The sequence below is a fragment of the Leucopleurus acutus genome (assembly GCF_964270905.1).
Source record: "Leucopleurus acutus genome assembly, chromosome: 11".
Lineage (NCBI taxonomy): Eukaryota > Metazoa > Chordata > Mammalia > Artiodactyla > Delphinidae > Leucopleurus > Leucopleurus acutus.
In genome coordinates this window covers 58,495,831-58,514,333 of record NC_139152.1, presented here as the reverse complement: position 1 = coordinate 58,514,333, position 18,503 = coordinate 58,495,831, and the positions used below count along the sequence as shown (strand labels likewise).

General features: G+C 37.1%; 2 protein-coding genes across 3 annotated transcripts in view; one reads left to right on the top strand and one right to left on the bottom strand.

Annotated features, from left to right (window-relative positions):
- Positions 1 to 2,560: 2,560 nt before the first annotated feature.
- Positions 2,561 to 15,841, bottom strand: THAP2 (THAP domain containing 2). Its single transcript, XM_082850898.1, has 3 exons — positions 15,690 to 15,841; positions 9,453 to 9,648; positions 2,561 to 6,408 (listed from the first exon to the last, which is right to left on the bottom strand). The coding sequence occupies exons 1-3, from the start codon at positions 15,758 to 15,760 to the stop codon at positions 6,019 to 6,021; spliced, it is 657 nt and encodes a 218-aa protein (XP_082707024.1). The 5' UTR covers positions 15,761 to 15,841; the 3' UTR covers positions 2,561 to 6,018.
- A 623-nt stretch (positions 15,842 to 16,464) lies between these two features.
- Positions 16,465 to 18,503, top strand: part of ZFC3H1 (zinc finger C3H1-type containing) — a 49,463-nt gene continuing 47,424 nt past the window's right edge. For both annotated transcript variants that reach the window (XM_082850600.1, XM_082850599.1), the window contains exon 1: positions 16,465 to 17,241. In XM_082850600.1, coding sequence (XP_082706726.1) covers positions 16,644 to 17,241 — 598 coding nt within the window. In that variant the 5' untranslated portion in view covers positions 16,465 to 16,643. The remainder of the gene's footprint in view (positions 17,242 to 18,503) is intronic.

The window sequence follows — 18,503 nt, the reverse complement described above, 5'->3', positions numbered from 1 at the left end:
TTCAGTTAATTGCTGATAGTGTAAAAAGAGGAAGCAACTCACTTTCAGACATAGTACCCAAACGTGTTTTAACCTGCTAAAAGTAATTACTTTTTGAAAACTCACACTGTATTATATGCCAAGACTATTTGAAGCCCTTTCCTTTGGTAAGGCATACGATTAATTACCTGAGAACCAAATTTGTGAAGTAGGACTAAACAGTAGTGGACTTCTCTTACTATATGCATATGTAGTCTTTATGCAGAAATTATGTGCCCACTTAAGTTTTGTCTGGTTCTGTTCAGCACAGGTAAGTAATTGGAGTAATCCAATTAGTGATACTAGACAATTAGGCATAGTTATTATTAATAAAACCTAATATTTTTGTGGTTTGCATAGTGACCTTGTTTTAGTCTTTGCTTAGACAAAATTATGAACTGGTATTGCTTTTTCCCCCCCCTTCACTTTAGTACAGTTACAGGGTTATCTTGCCTGATTTTGGTGTTCTATGAGATTTTTGTGTCTAATAGGAAACCATGGGCTGTGCAGGCCATCTTCTAACAACAATGAAGGCTAGCTTTGTCTGGCTAGTTCCTGAATGTCACAGATGATTTTCTCTCTCATGAATACGTAGCTAAAATTGCTTATTAAATAGTAACAGTGTTGGTGACTGAGTCTTCAAATGAATATTCCTCTTCCATTTTTTCCCGGTGTCCAATTATTGCTGTCGTTCTTCATAAAACAAGTTATTTGAGCTTAAGGCTGAAACAATTTGGGGGAATTAATGTAGTTAAAATATTCTTTAAAAAGAAACAATGATTTTACAATCTGATAATGTTTAGAGACTTAATCTGAAAACATTTCAACAAAGTCTTTTTCTATTTGCTTTAAAAGCCACTTTCTAGCAACAGAGAATTTTATGGTTAAGCGTTTTCTAAACTATATTCCTCAAGATATTGGTAGGTACGCTACCCTCCACCACCACCTCCCCTCCAAAATACCTCTGATCAAATTTAAGGTTCAGAAAGTTTGTTTCCTCATAGGACTATGAGAGTGCACTAAAGGCTCTGAGAAGTTAAGAAACTTTGAACACTTTTGTTAAATCTTTCCAACAGAGTTAATTGTTTTACCACAGATTACTTTCCCTCAGAAAACATTACAGTTTGAGAATTGTTATTGTAATCAGAGCAACAGACTGAAAATTCATTGTTGGAGTAATAATCTTTAAATTTCACAATATAAATACCTATTTATGTTTAAGTGTTCTTTGACATAAACATTTTCTGGGATAGACATTTGATACATAATATCAATTGTACAAATCATCCCAATGGCAAAAAGCACTTACTGATGCTAGGAAAATATCAGTGGGTTCTATGTACAGTCACTTTGAATCTAAGCCAAAGGAGTGATTTAGATTTTGTGAAATCTAAAGAGAAATGTGCTAATATTAGAATGGCTAATATATACATGCCAGACCCCTGAGTCCCAAAAAGAAAAAAACATACACACAAACACACACTGCCTTGAAGGAACACAGAAAATGAAGACAGATGTGTAGACAATAACATTATAATGAGATGATGACTTTATCCAAGTTATGTATAAAACAGGACTCAAGGAGAGAAGCACTTATGTCACTTTGGTACATTAAGGAAAAGTGTCACAGAGAGAGAGGGAGCATCAGAGCTAATACTTAAAAGATGACAGGGAGATTGCTAAATGACCAAGCTAAAGTAAGGGCAATATGTAAAGATGTGGTGGTTGAGAGAGTGAAAATAGAAATTCATGAGAATGGAGGATTTAGACATAAAAGGTCTGAAATACTAGCTAAATAATTAAACTGAAAATTCATCTGAGATATAGGCACGTATCTGCTTTCTTGGCATTGAACCCAAAGTTTTTATTTTTTTAAGCTTTTGGAGCACAAATTTTAAAAGCTTAGGCAGCAATTTGAAGACTGGTATGTTGTTTTAGATTCAACTTATTCTGAAAGGGCATTAGGAAGACGGTAGGGGACAGTGAGGGCAGGAATAAACAAATGGAATTTTTTTTTTCCCCCCGTAGACTTGAGGACAGGAACCATTTCCATCTGGTTCATTCTAGTTTGCTCAGTGTCTCTTAGTGAATGTTAAAAGTGTTTTTTAAATTAAAGTACTAAATAATATTTTAATACTTAGAAAAAATTAATAAGAAAAAATCATATCTTATTTCCTTGCTATTAAAATAATGCTTTGGTAAGCATATCTACAAATAAATCTCTGTGTGAGCCTCAAATTATTGTCAAGGTAGACAGAACATTTTTATAGCCCTTCATATATCTGGTATAGATTGTATAACCAGTATTTAAAACAGTGCAAATAAACTATAATGTATGTTTAGATTTAATTTGAGCCATAAAATGAAAATGATAATTCCTCTTCTAGGCTTTACATATCTTTATTTTGCTTACAGTTTGCTTCAATTTAAGGAGGCAGACTTCTACAGAAGTATTTTACGGGATCAATTTAGGGGACGGATTTCCACAGAAATGTTTATGTACATATTTTAGAAATAATAGGCATGACAGTAATTTCCTTGGAAAAGTTTTTAATATCAACATACTCAGAATACATTTTTTTGTGAAAACAATATGCAATTGTTTAATATACATTATAAAATCATTAATTTTATGAAGTTTCCAACTGTCTAAATACTAAAACAATCCCATATTCTGACATAAAGAGGAACCACTTTCTATATTATACCAAAATTAAAATTTACCCGTATTCTAAAATTGAGAAATGAGATTAGAAAAACCCAACATTATAAAGTCTACCTCGAAGAGATCAACAATGACTTCACAGACTGTCTTTACTGTATATATACACACAATATTTTTTATTTTAGTTTTTTGAGACACATAACCTGTCCTATTTTAATGATTCATATATTTAACAGAAGGTTATAATGTAGAGGTCAGAGAAGAGGATTTGGAGGCTGAAGACCAGTGTTCAATCTAGAACTTCCTAGATTACTGCATTTCTATCCCTTGTGCCAGCTGACACATTATAAATGTCTGAAGGAATAAATAAATTACATTAACAAGGATTTCTTCATCTATAAATTGAGATAATACCACCTACCACACAGAATATGTGTGAAGAGCAAGTAAGAGAACTAACTGGTGCCATAGTGCTTTGTTTACTTTAAGACTCTGAGTTAAAATTATTTTTAAAAATTCGTGATAGTAGGGTTTGTTGTTTAGTAAAAACATCAAATGTCAAACTCCAGTCTTGGCTTTGATATAATATTTTACTTACTTATGTTTTCCTTTTAACAAGATATCATTAACAACAAATTTGTTCAGTGTTCATTTTAACGGGGAAGAAAAAGTCTTACAATTCATTAAATAAACACTGTATGTGATTCAGGTCAACACCCATGTCCTTCTAGAAAATCTCCTTTGGTAAGTCATTATAAGAAGAAAATCTGTTTGTTTCAAAAGAAAACTGGTTCATTGTAAAAAGGTCTAAAGTTTACACGTTCTCATTAAATTCCAATTCAAAGTGCTTCACACATACATCTTTCATAGCATTTATCACATTGTATTATGAATAATATTTGTTTCTCGCAAGACACTTTGAGCAACTTAAGGGCAGAAAATCATGTCATATTCATCTTTATATCAAATCCTAGCCTTTGGCTGGTCCTTTGTAGGGGTTAGTGCCTGGTAGACATAGAATGAATGACAGGCATAAAACAGAGGATATGTGTTGTGTCAAAGCAGAGGACAAAGAACTGTTATAATTTTGATTAGTTTTATGGTCTACGAGCTAAGTGATAAGTTTATCAACAGACTGAAAACAGGATTTTTAAAAGATTCCTTTTACGTTTTTCTCTATGAATGAAAGTAGTTTTAAGGTAGACAGATGTATGTTAAAATAATTTGATGCAGGGAGAGTTTGGAGCATGTTATTGGAACAGTAACATGAAAATGACATGGAAAAACCAGCAAAAATTTTTACTTTAGAATTACTTTAGAATTTACTTTAGAATTATTCAGTGCTCTCAAATATTAATAAATGAAGTCTAAGTAACTTTGCCAAAAGCTTGTTGTATTTTATAATGCTTTATTTTTGTGATTTAAAAAATGTTATATTAAGATATCAGAGTATTATTGTAGATGGGAATCAGCCTGCATTAGTGTTTTGTTTTGTATTGGGGAGGGGCGGTGAACCACGTGAGAGTTTATACTTGGGAAACATAGTTTATGTTTAAATGATTACTTGCCCAACTTATTTTGAGGTATAAAATAGAAATGGTCAGTAAGTGTTTGCTGATGTGTATGTTTGAAACCATATAAAGATAGTTGAAAACATGTAATGACAATTCCAAGGAGCTACATCCAATATTAAAGATAATATGACTTAAAAAAAAGATAACATGACTAACAAGGTTTACATTATACACAAAAGAATTTTCATAAATATTTATTTTAAGTGCCTGATGATAACTAAAAGAGACGTTTCCTGCCTTTGTGCATCTAGTTGCTTGGGAGGCATTCCTTATTAAAAGAAAGGGTGCTAATAATATAAAAAGACTTTTTGCTAGGATCTCAGCAAATGTTTTAAAAAAATTTTTATCACCAAGTAGCCATTACCTTATGGGAGGGATTTACAGTAATATGTGATTATGTATATGCTACTTTCATATGGCGGTGTCAGAAGCTCAAATCAGGCCTGGGTAACCTGATTGTACATTAATAAATTTTTACATGATTTGACCAAAGCTGTTTGAAGGAAAGGGTTCTTATTAAACATTTATCTGGTAAAATAAGGCAAACCCTTTAATTGTTCAAATGGAAACTATAAGAATAGTTCTGATATTCTATTTTGTAAAATAATTAGCACTTGCATAGCTTTATCAGAGACACATGTATTTTTAAAAAGATCTACATTCTATTTGTTATGCAGTATGGTTGCTCTATTTGACTCTCACTAAAAGAGGAGACAAAAATCAAGCTGATGTGTAAGATAAATTGACTTCATTTTAGGTTATAAGTTGTAAAGATTTAATATGGTAAGTACTTTTCTATAATTCAATTCTATTGTGGGTTTATGGAAAAAAAAGAAAGCTTAAGAATTTTGGTATCAACACACATGGGGACAGAGGGAGTATTCCTAACATGGAACTGTGTAGCATGTTTGCCTATTAACGTATCAGTTTTGACATAGAATATGTAATATTTTTATTATGAGAATAAATGTGGTATACATTTATCTTTTTGTTTAAAGTAAAAGCTAGATCTCAATCTCTGTTATTTCATAACATACTCTCTTAGAAGGTGAATATAATCAGCTACCTGTTTTTAGTAGTCTGAGTTACTTGGATGATGCAAAGGTACTTCACATTTGAAAATACTATTTTCAAAATATTTTACAAGCTATTGCAAAAGCTAATTTTGTTATGAGGGAGGCCATGATTAGCTCAGTTTTACTGATAAAAAGATATGAAAAGTTTAAATAAAAGAACTTGCCCTGTACTTCAGGTTTTTTCCTAAAATTTTACCCAATCACAGTGCCAAAAATAATAATTTAATTAATACAAAATCCAGCAGTTTTAAAGTTTTATTTCATGTTGGTTAACTCCTACTAGGCAAATTACTTAGAATGTAATATCCCAACTTTGGTACAGGAAAAAATTTTTTTATAATATAATTTAAAAACATTACTTGTCATAGACTGTTCTTTAAAAGAAGTTTAAAAAGACAAAAACACAAAACACTTTACAAACATACAATTTCCTAGAAAAAATTTTAAGTACATGATTCTCACATAAGGCACTTCCATTCTCGTTCAAATAAGTTTCATAAGAAGTTCTCCATTTTTTTTTGCAACCAAGTCTTCATAAATAAATTATGCAGTAACGTTGTTACTTCAGGTAAAACTTTATTAAATACCCAATTTTGGAATAATTTCCTTAAATATCTTTACCTTTGAACAGAATGAAGTTCAAGCATCAAATCCTAATTGAAGGTACTTTTAGTCTGTTTTGCAGTTAGAGAATTGGTAACGTTTTACCTTGTTGATCTTGTTCAAGAATCTTGAAATCTTCCAAAGGAAGACTGTTTAAGACAGGTGGTAAAATGTGTTCTGATGTGCCCTTAAGTAATATATTATTTGCTTCTAGATTCTTCACCAAGCACGTGGCTTTGATCCATCTTCGAGTTGCTCTGCGTTCCTTCTGTAGGCAAGTTTTCATTTTCCTTCTTAAACTTGCTATTTCCTTTTCCAGTTTAATTATCCTCTTTTTTGCTTCCATAGGGTTCCTAAAGGCATAACTGTGTTCAAGTAGTACTTGCTGACTACTAATGTTTGATTTTAAATTAGGTGGTCCGTTTGGAGTACAACTGTTGTTTTTCTTCAGAAGATTCCTTGACTTGAGTTTCTGAGCAGAATAAAATTAGAGGGTTGAACATAAATTATGGAATATCACAAATAAGTAAATTTTGTTTTGGATAACAGTATTTAAACTGCTCTTTTAAAAACTGATTTTAAAAATTTGATAGGAAACATCAGCAGCCTATCTCATGTAGTCATGGATTCAAGTTTCTCAACTGGTTGAATTAACTCCAGCCACCTATTTCTTTTTGTCTTTTCTCTCCAGAGAGATAAAAGCATTGGTCTGGAAATAGAGAATGGACTTCCTAGGTCTCTTCCAAATTATTGAATATGATTCTGTAGAGACTTAAAAAAATTCTTTGCAATATTCTAAGGCCAGTATAGAATGCATTTAGACATTTGGTTTATTTGTCATACTGATCTGATCTCTTTTTTAGGTAAATACTATCCTCTCAATTTGATTAATATTTCAGACCTGTGGTCCTACTTAATACAAACATATTCCAAAGTATCAAGCTCCTGAATAGATTTACCTATTAATTATGCACAGTTATATCTTATTGATACATTCAAGGTTTTAAAATCTGGCTAGAAACTTTCTTTCCAAATCAGAAACCTGAGGACCCTTTTTTCCCTTTATCTCTTTCATTCAATTAGTCATCAAGTCCTATTAATTCTATCTCCTAAATATCTGTATCACAAATCCTCGCCTCTTCATCATTTTTTTTCACTCTCATTTCTTTTTTTTTTAATTTTTTTATTTTTATTTATTTATTTTGCAACACTGTGCAGCATGTGGGATCTTCCCCGACCTGGGATCAAATCCACTCCCCCTGCAGTGGAATCGCGGTGTCTTAACCACTGAACCACCAGGGAAGTCCCTCCTCTCCATCATTCTTAATGCTACTACCCATATCAAGCCCATATCATTCATGTCTGGCTTGAATATATTAAAAACTTCTTTATTGATCTCTGGCTCATTTTGATTCTCACTAGTCTATTTTCTGCCACACAATAATTTTCTAACAGATTTGATGATTTAATACTGGCTAAATTCTTCTTTGCCTCCCTATTATTTAAAGAAAAAAATATCTTTTTTATATGCCAAAATATCTACATGGCATACTGTACCATTTAGGATCTCACCCCATTCTGCCATTCACCATCTTTTTAAAAATTAATTAATTAACTTTTGGCTGAGTTGGGTCTTCATTGCTGTGTATGGGCTTTCTCTAGTTGCGGCGAGCGGGGGCTACTCTTTGTTGCGGTGCTCGGGCTTCTCATTGCGGTGGCTTCTCTTGTTGTGGAGCACAGGCTCTAGGAGTGCAGGCTTCAGTAATTGTGGCACGTGGGCTCTAGAGCGCAGGCTTGGTAGCTGTGGCACATGGGCTTAGTTGCTCCACAGCATGTGGATTCTTCCCAGACCAGGGCTCGAACCCGTGTCCCCTGCATTGGCAGGCAGGCGGATTCTTAACCGCTGCACCACCAGGGAAGTGCTGCCATTCACCATCTTAATTTTTACTCCAATAATATTAAACCACTTATAGTTCCCAGATTATTTGATTAATTTCATAGCTTTGTCTTTCATTCAACATTTATTGAAACACAGGAATTCATTTATGAATTCCTGGGGACACAACAGTGAACAAGTAAGATAAATATGGTTCCTGTCTTCATGAAACCTACAACTGGCATTCCTTCTGTCTAGGGGAATTGGCAGGGACTCTTTTTTGATCTGTATATTCCCAGCATCTAACTTGGATTTTGACATAATGTAAAGTTTAGTAAACATCTGTTGAATGAATAAATGATCAAAATGTCAAAAACAAGGTATACTTCAAATTCAATAAATATATGAGTTTGTACTATGTACCAGGCACTATTTGAGGTTCTGAGGATTCAGAAATGAAATGCTTGCCCTCCTGGAGCTTTTCTGATAATTGGTTTACCACAATCTCCTCTCCCTTCTCTTCCATTCAGATAGTAACTCATGTAGATTTACAAATTTAACTGTCAAAAATAACTCAAGAAAAGCAGTGATTTTTCCTCTCTGAGAGGAAAAGATGTCTATCTTCCTTTTCAAAGCTAAACTCTTTATTTTGTTGACATTTCTTTGAGGATTCTTACATGAGGGAAAGGCACTTTTCAATTTCCACTCTGACAACCTCCCTTCTGAACCTTTCAGTGACCCTGTCTTTCTCAGCTAGCTTTTGCCCCTCTGATCAGATCTTCCCTAAAGATAAAACATTGTTTTAATACATTCATACTATACCTTAAATTTCTCCTTCCTTTTAAATATCACTTGCTAACACTTATTTTTCATTCACTCCTCAACTCATTATCTTTTGTTCTCATCATGCTATTGCAGCTGCGCTGTGCAAAGTCAAGAACCCTCTCCTACGTTCCAAACTCCAAGCTCAAGCCCAGCCGAAATGCCTGAGCTCTATGAGGTTTCCTGTTATGCCTCCCTCTGAACTTATATTCTTTGGTGTAACTCTGGTATTCTTTGGGTGTGCTGCCCTGAAAGCACTTAACACACATTATTTGCATATCATCTTAAAATCAGAGCAGAGCGATGCTGGAGGTTTCATTACCATTTCTCAGTTTTACCAATGGGTCAATTATTGATAATAATAAACAATGATGTAAAATTCCAATATAATAAAACAGTTTAGGTTGGGGAAAGAATATTGGAGTCAGGAGTGCTGAGCACTAATTCTAGCCTGCATCTTTACTTCAGTTTTGCAGTTTTCTTGAGGCACAGCATTATATATGAATTTCTATTCTTTTCTTTTTTTTTTTTTTTTGCGGTACGCAGGCCTCTTCTCCCTGTTGCGGCCTCTCCCGTTGCGGAGCACAGGCTCCGGACGCGCAGGCTCAGCGGCCATGGCTTACGGGCCTAGCCACTCCGCGGCATGTGGGATCTTCCCGGACCGGGGCACGAACCCCTGTCCCCTGCATCGGCAGACAGCCTCTCAACCACTGCGCCACCAGGGAAGCCCTCAATATATTCTTAATTGTTCCATGTTACAAACAAAAAGGGATGGATTCTAAAAATGGTTAAAATGGCGTAAAAGTAGTATTACTTACCATGGACTTTATGTGGGTACAAAAATCAAAAATGGTTGGAACAGCATCCATTTTAAGTCGTCTAGTTTGTCCTGTTAGGTCAAAACAGGAGGCTTCAAAGTGCTTTGAACAAAGAAAAGTATGTTTTCCTGGCACAAAATTTTTGCGCCTAACCAGGCGAACCCATTCTTTTCTTCTTTTAGGATCCAAAGGAAACCTTTAAAAAAAAAAAAAAAAAAGGCAACTCAAATTCCAACTATCACAATTCTGGTTGTACCTCAATGGTTAAAAGAAAATTTGAAAGGTAACAATTTAAAGTGTCTTACATTTACATATAAATTTAACAATTTCCGGTATCCAGATACTGGAACAGAAACCAATTCATGCTCATTTTTATAAGTTGTAAAAAAGTTAACAAAAAACTAACTTAAGTGGTTTAATTTTTCAGGGTTTTAAAAAGAGGCCTTTCTTCCCAAACTAGTCCTTAACAAGGGCAGGAAAATAAACAAGACTAAACTGATCTAGATCAAATTTATGTAGATCCATTATAAGCAGGAATAATTTTACAGTGCTTTGATCTGCTGCTCATGTACGTGGTCAAGACAAATCAGATCATCTACAGATTAAATTTTATCAAGACAGATTCTGGTATTCCTTCCTCTGTGTTCATTATGATACTTACTACATTGCTTTGTAATTTTCCATTTTAATAAATTTACAGTGAAATCAAAGAAGATTATAAGTTTCTCGAGGACATGGATCATTTTATCTTTTTTTTTTTTTTTTTTTGCAGTACGCGGGCCTCTCACTATTGTGGCCTCTCCCTTTGTGGAGCACAGGCTCCGGACGCGCAGGCTCAGCGGCCATGGCTCACGGGCCCAGCCGCTCCGCGGCATGTGGGATCTTCCCGGACCGGAGCACGAACCCATGTCCCCTGCATCGGCAGGTGGACTCTCAACCACTGCGCCACCAGGAAAGCCCTCATTTTATCTTTTTATCTAACTTTAACACTTACGTAGTGCCTTGCAAACAGTTGGGACTCAACAAAAATTTGCTTAATTAATGTAAATACAGAATATATGAATTTATAATTCACTATATTACTTGCATGAAGTTAAACTGCATATATTTTTAAAAAATGACCTCTTAAGCTATGTTGTACAGTAGAAGGCATAATTAATTACTACAAAAAGTAATATGCTGATGACAAGCCCAGCAGGAATGTTCTTCCTTTTATATTTATTTCAGATATAAAATATACTGATATGCACCCAGTGTACACCTGTTAAGGAAGAGAAGAATATAAGGGACTGTCTAAAAATTCGAATGGTAACTGTGTTGACTGACTTGCAAATAGAGAAATCAACATTCACATGTAATAAGTTTGAACTCTTCTTTAGTTTGACTACCTTATCCTTGAAGTATTAATTATGAACTCACTAGTACCTAAAAAGAACCATTAAATTTATGTTAGAAGATCATGTGGCTCAAAAACCCCCAACTGAAGCTTCATTAGGTAACAGCTTTGGCTGTGTCAGATATACTAGGCATGCTCAAATTACCAGCAGGGAGGGCCACAGAGGTGAAGGCCCAGACTTACTTACTTAGACACCCTGCCATCTCATGTCCCCACCCCCACTGCCCCAAACACACCCTCACCTGAGGATAACATTCGTGTGTCACTCTGCAGTTCACATGTTTTCATATATGTACGTTGTTTTGCATTTCACTAGAAATACAAGTCTCTCTAATGGAGACTTTATCTACTCGGCCTAGCCCTCACCTCTTAATAGTAATGTATTCTCATCTCAAAGCTTTCTGATCACTTTCTCATCTCAAAGTGATCTGAAAATGTTTCCTGAGGATTAAGCTAAAAATTAAGCTTTAGTTTATAAGCACACTTCTTCTTCTTGGGACTTCAAGCACAAATAAGTACTATCAGCACTATTGTATTAGCATTTGTATAAGACTCTTCAGATATATGAAGACTTTCTTTCAAATATTATCTTTCACCCCCTCCCCTTTTAGCTCGTTTTTAAACTAAAAAAAAGTTTTAAATTATGAAACCAACGTCTCCAATTGGACCTTAACGTGATCAAATTCTACTTCTTTCTTTTAAGACTCAGTTTAGGAATCCCATGTTCCTAACAAGTTTTTTTATGATCAGAAGACTTGGTCAGATGTTCCTATATCATATAGCACTAATATAACTGTATTCTAATTGTTTACTTTTCTATCTCCACCACTAGATCACAGGTTTCTCCTGGTTAGGAGCTGTTTTTTCACTACTTTTTCCTGTTAGTAAGCATTCAATGAACTTTTCGAGTGAATCAATGAATATACAAAGTAATGGAGTTAGTTTGGCATTACTAAATAATCTTTAGATTACCTGTGTTGAAATAAAATAAGAATAATCAACAATTTTATATTTGATTTTAGATAATGTTTTATACAGTATTAACCTTAATCATGTTTTTGCACGTGTTGCTTGGATTTTTCTCAGCAAATTCAAAGGGTGGGAGAAGCAGCCCATAAACTGAATTTAAGTAATAATAAATCATGTAAATATTAATTTTAAAAAATTAACGTGGTGTTAATAGATGGATATATTCTCGTTTACACAATAATAGAACCAGGCTTTCAGAAACATTAGTACTTTTGGAAAATCACTCAGTATTTTAACAATGCTATTTTGCTTGGGTCTTTAACAGCTGAATGCCTCTTACATTCCAAGCACTGTCCTAGGCACTGAAGACATAGTAGTAAACAAAATTGATCTACCTTTATGATGTCTACCTTCTATGTGGGTATACTGGGGAAGGTAGAGAATCAAATAGCTTGATGTAGTAGAAAAGAGTGGCTGAAAATAGTCTCTGTAATCAAACCAGGTATCAATCCCAGCTCCTTCATGTAATAGCTGGGTGACTTTAAGAATGTTGTTTAATCTTTTTAGGCCTCAGTTTCATCATCCATAAAGTGGAGTAATAACGGTACCTAGTGTGGTTCTAGGGATTAAATGAGACATTGTGAGTAAATGCTCAGCCCAATGCATAGTATGTGGTAAATACTAAATAAATGCTGTTTATTATTATTATAAAAGTAATTACAAGTGTCATGAGTTTATAAAAGGGTAAGTACAGGATTGCACGGAACCATAAAACAGGAAGAGCTAATCTCGTCAAGAGGCCTTAAGACAGTACGAATTAGCTAGGGAAATTAGGATGGTAGTAGTGAAGAGTGTTAAAGAGTATCTTGGGGACAGGAAGAGTGTTATGACATGAAACGAAGATGGAGAACTTTCCAAGTTAAAGAGTAATTTTGAACTTTATCCAAAATGGCATTGGTAAGCCATTAAGAGGCCTAATTTAGAGCTGTCAACAGAAAATGTTTTAACTGGTTGTTAAACACGGCCATTATTAAAAATTAAATTATGTAAGTTTGCATTTAAATAAATTAAAAACAAAGGTAATAAATACTAAAAACCCATCACTTCCTAATTATTTTACTGTTGTCTATACTCTTCAGGTTACTTATGTCTGTTACACCTGTATGGAATAAATGCTATAGAATAGGGTAGTATTGCACGTTTCTCCCCAACTCCATGATCAGTGATGTCATATTGGTAGCTTATAACCAGTTATGGTGGGAGTATTTATATCATGGAAATTGGACAAACATTACAAATCAGGGCTTTCCCCCTTTCCTGGAAATCCTGTTGTTAAAAATTTAGCAACACACTATTGATTATAGAAGAGCGGTTAGGAGCGCATGAATGGAAGCAGTGAACCAGTTAAAAGGTTGTTGTAATAATCCAACTGAGAGGGAATGGTGAGAAGTCAAGGGAGGATGACCTCCTAGTTTCTGGGTGGATGCTGTTTCCATTTACTGAGAAAGGGAATATGGGAAGTGGTGTAGGTTTGGGAGAAGGGCAAGTTCAGTAGTACAGTTTTAGTACACTGAATGTGAGGAACTGAAGAGACCAGGGAAATAACTGAGACACTTTACCGATAGGTCTAAAACTCATTAGAGAGAGTTGGACCAGAGGTATTGATTTGGGAGGCATTAACAGGTAAATGTTAACCAAGACCACAGGAACCATTGCAATCCTTTTGATAAGGGTGGGAAGACCTTGGTCAGGGGGTGGAGTGGCAGAGGAGACTGAAGTTAGGCCAAAAAAGTAAGATGAAAATCACAAAATTAGTGTCAAATAATTCAAAGTAGAGAGTATTTCAAGGAGGAAATGATCACATGCCATGAAAAAAGGACGCTGGAGTGACAATTTATGTTAGCAAGAACAGTTTCAAAAGATTATTATTGGCAACACTTAGACTGGAATGGGCTGAGTAAAAGAAAAATGGTGACAGTAAGTTTAGGCAATATAAGCTGTACATGGGGATAAAGAAGTCTACCAATGTCCTAGGAAAGGAGTGAATAGTGTTAATTATGAAATAGGGATTAATTTTATTATAAATAATGTTATTTTAACACCTAAACTTCTGGGGTTACACATGAAAATGTTAATTTCATAGCAAACAGTCAAACACGGAGAGGAGGTATGTATGTTAGGGTACCACTGTGCATCTCCTAAACATTCATTATTGGTCCCTTGAATCCTCCCTCCCCCTCATCTTCCAAATCAAATGACCATATATGGTAGTTTCTCCTCAAACATTTCTCAAGCCTGTCCACTTTCCATCTCTACTGTCAGTACCACTGTAGTCTAGGCCACTGGGTGGACTCTCCATTGTTTTACTACAGGTTCCCAACTTTTTTCTCTATCAACGCTCACCTCTCCTAATCTAGTGCTGATTGTGCCAGCAACAGAAGTACATTTAGTTCAGTTGATGCTGTAGCAGGATATCCCTGTGAAATAGCAGGTGCATTAACATTCTGTAATAAGCTCCTTTCTGTCAAATTCATCTCTTGATGATGCTTGACCAGCTCTTTAAGTAACACTGTAATTCTCTGCACTGCAGCCTGAGGGCTTTTTAATATACAAATCTAATCACGCCATTCTTTTTAAGCCCTCCATAGCTTCTCAAGTACTCATTGGATAAAACAGAAAATCCTTTAAGTATCGTACAGGACCAAATCTATGTCATCTTTTGGTCTCGTTTGAAATTTCACATCCTTTGAGAAGTGTTCTTTGACTTTCCAAGGCTAAGTTAGAGACCCTGAAGGTCTCTTCTTTGGCACTTGACCACGATTATTTATGTTGGTCTTTCTCATTCCAACTCCAGGAAGGTTAAGAATTCTCTGGATCCCTAGCACCATGTCGGGGAAATAAGAGCTTGGTACACATTTGATGGATGAATGAATAAAGCACTACATTTGCATGAAGTAGATGAAAAACAGAAACACCACAAGGATTTTTTTTTTAAGTGGTAACTTTTAATAAGTGGGTACACTTTGTCATAATGAAGTAGGGAGAAAGGTCAAGGATATAATTTTCTACATTCTAAGATCTTAAGTTGTGAGGTATATAAAATCAGAACTGTTTGTACTTAACTTTTTGAATGCTTCTTTTCTTCAGGCATATGGCAGGCACTTGCAGAGAAGGTAAACATTTACCAAGTATTTATTATGTTTCATGTAGGGTTCAAAGCGCTTTCCAGAGTTCTGATTTGACAGAAATAAAGAATTTTGATTGCTCTTCCAGCAAACGAAGGCAAAACATAACCTGGGTTCTTTTTATATTACTCTGTTCTAGTAAGAATAGAAAGCTTATTTTTTCCACTTTCATTAACATCGCTTAATTCCACGGCTACTTACGATGATGACTCAATTTTTCCGCAGAGTTACTGTGCGTGACTATTTGAAATTTAAATGCTTCCCATGTCAATCCAGCTAGTGAGAATTGACTAATTATACGGGAACACAGCAGGCTTTTTAGGTGACTGCTGACTTGAAAAGGCAGATCTTGCTTCCTCTTATGGCGTCATTAATATCAAAACTTGGTGTAACACATAGGGAGTAAAAGAATAGAAAATTAAGGTATCCTCCTGTCACTTTCTAGAGAAGGAGTAATTACGGAGAGAACTTGGCTCTCTTTTACAAAGTGAGTAAACCTTCCCCGAAGGGAGCGAAAAATTGGACAGATTTGAGAAACACACACAAAGGGCAAAAACGATGCGTCCCTGCTACTAGCTAGCTAGCTAGCGAAGTTATTAGAATTAGTAGAATCCTGTTCTTTCCACACAAGCGATACCCAGCCTAGGAACTCCCGTTTCCGTCACCCCCACTCCCTGCCCAGGTTACCTGTGGAAGCTGATGTTAATGTGCTTGTTGTAGGTAGTAGCACAACCCGCCGCGGCGCAATTGGTCGGCATTTCCCTTTCGCCCTCATTCGGCGCTGTCTTAAGCCTAATTTGAGGCGCGGGCTGCTACGCTTTCTTCGGGAAGAGACTGGGCAAGCGAGGCTGGGGAAGGGCCCACCCAGCTAAGCTGAGGGAGCTAGGTGGGAAGAAAGGGTGTACGTATGTGTGCGGGGAGGGGGGGTGTTAGCCTTCCCTTTCTCTTTATTAATATGGCGGACTTGAGCCACAGGAGCCGACAGTCCTGGAGCTCTAATTCCCTTCGTTTGCCTTCACCAACATGGTGGACGCACCCCGTCCTCTCTCAGGCTCCCAAAAGGGAGTAGGACTACTGCTTCCCTTCAGCAGCTGTCCTCCGAGCAATTAAAAAAAAGACGTGTGTCCCTCCCATGGCCCCGAAACTCTCACGGCCGAGATTAAGAACGGGCCCGCCTACCCCGCCAGGCACCCAGAAACCCCAAAGCAGCGTCTGGAGTGGGGACGGGCCTCAGACTGGAAGGACAAACTCTAAGCGAGAGCCAAAAAAAAAGACTACAACTCCCAGTGAGAATCGCGTTGTCCTAATTATTATCGCGTGAACTGGGAGCCTTGTTTCCTGCGTGTCGCAGGAAGTGACGTCACGAGCAGAGCCACTTCCAGAGCTCTCTTCTCGCGAGGCGGAAGAGCCCAGATCGCGGAGGAGCAAGGGGGCGCTAGGGCAGGGAAGTGGGTTGCGACGGTCCGGCGAGAAAGAGCTGGGGTGCGGGGAAGTTGGGGAGCAGAGCCCGCTAGGTGAGCAAGTAGGGTAAGGCCGCACCGACCGGGTCCGTTGAGAAAGAAGGAAACTGAGCAGGAAGGCAGCTGACGGGCGGATCCCCGGACAGAGCGCTAAGGTTGTGTGGAACGCGCTGCTCCCGGGATGGCGACTGCAGATACTCCGGCCCCGGCCTCCAGTGGCCTCTCGCCCAAGGAAGAAGGGGAGCTTGAAGATGGGGAGATCAGCGACGACGATAATAACAGCCAGGTACGGAGCCGGAGCAGCAGCACCAGCAGTGGCGGCGGGCTGTTACCGTACCCGCGGCGAAGGCCTCCTCACCCGGCCCGGGGCGGTGGATCCGGCGGAGGCGGTGGCTCCTCCTCGTCATCGTCCTCTTCTCAGCAGCAGCTGAGGAATTTTTCACGCTCGCGGCACGCGTCGGAGCGGGGCCACCTCAGGGGACACAGCAGCTACCGACCCAAAGAGCCGTTCCGGTCTCACCCGCCCTCCGTGCGGATGCCTTCGAGCTCACTGTCCGAAAGCAGCCCCCGGCCGTCCTTTTGGGAACGGAGCCACATCGCCTTGGACCGTTTCCGTTTTCGAGGCAGGCCTTACCGGGGTGGGAGTCGCTGGAGTCGGGGGCGAGGAGGGGGTGAGCGAGGAGGCAAGCCGGGGGGCAGACCTCCTCTGGGAGGAGGAGCTGGATCCGGATTCGGCAGCAGTCAGAGCTGGCGAGAGCCCTCTCCACCTCGGAAGAGTTGTATCCTTAACGTGGCGGTCTGCCCTGGGTGTGTCACTGAAGTTCCCTTTAGCGTCTTCTCAGATCTGTGAGATGAGTAACTTTTCGGAACCGTCAGAACCGCTTGTTTTCCCTGTGTCAGTATACTTAACGTAGGCGGTTCTTTGGTAATCCCCACCCATGTGTCAAACTGTAGCGTTATTTCTTAAAATTGCTTTATTGGGTGTATTGCTTTTTAACATGAACGTGTTATGGATGGGGGCCAAACTGGTGGAATCTGAGACAGTGTAAAATCAGATTTGCAGTATTACATCAGAAGCCCAAGTTTCATTAGCCTTTGTTTTTACTAGTACAGGAACTTTGTTACGTGAAGTTGCCTTAGATTGTTAGAGGGAGAAAAAAGATACTGGCCATAAAAAGTTTGGGGAATACTGTTGCTTATTTCATATTGCAGTGTCACATTGAAAATTGTGAGGTTTCATCGTTCATAATCCTACTGGTTTTATTTGTGATTCTGTTTCTACCTTTCTTGATTTACTCTTACACACTGCCGCTTTTTTAAAGTTAAAAAAAAAAAGAACTGGTATCTTCTTCGCCAACTCAAATTCAGAGGTTTGAAATTCACATATCTTTGGGGGAAACTTTACCTTCTTAACTTTTCTATTATGTTCACATTTTGGACATTTTATAACTCTTACTGCTGACAAATGTGGGCTAGATAGAAAATGAAACTTAACAGCATTTTTATTTTAATATATTGGAAACTATGGGGTTTATGGGAAGGTGGAATCTATGGAGAGGTTAAGAAGGAAAATAGCAAAATAATCTGTTTTTTGTCCCCTCTAATCTTTTTCATAGTTATCGTAAACATTCCTGAGTTTACTCATCTGAGGGTTTGCCATTTTAAGACGTGTTTGTAGAACTATGTCTTAAAAAACTTCTTTTTAATTGAAATATAGTTAATTTACAACGTGTGTTTCAAGTGTACAGAAAAGTGATTCAGTTATATATATATTATAATTTATTGTAGTAATGTAATATATACTTTTTCAGATTTTTTGTAGAACTGTGTCTTGACATATTCCATGATAACTGCATAAAAATAGTTTACTTAGAACATTTATTACTGGTTGTAATTTCCATGGTGTAATGATTTTTTAATATATTCATTATATATGAAACTTACATATAAAGACATTTGTTTGGGAGACACTCAACATTTTTTTCACGGAATACTTAGGACCAAACTGTCTTTCCCAGATGTCGGGATCGGAAGGGGACCA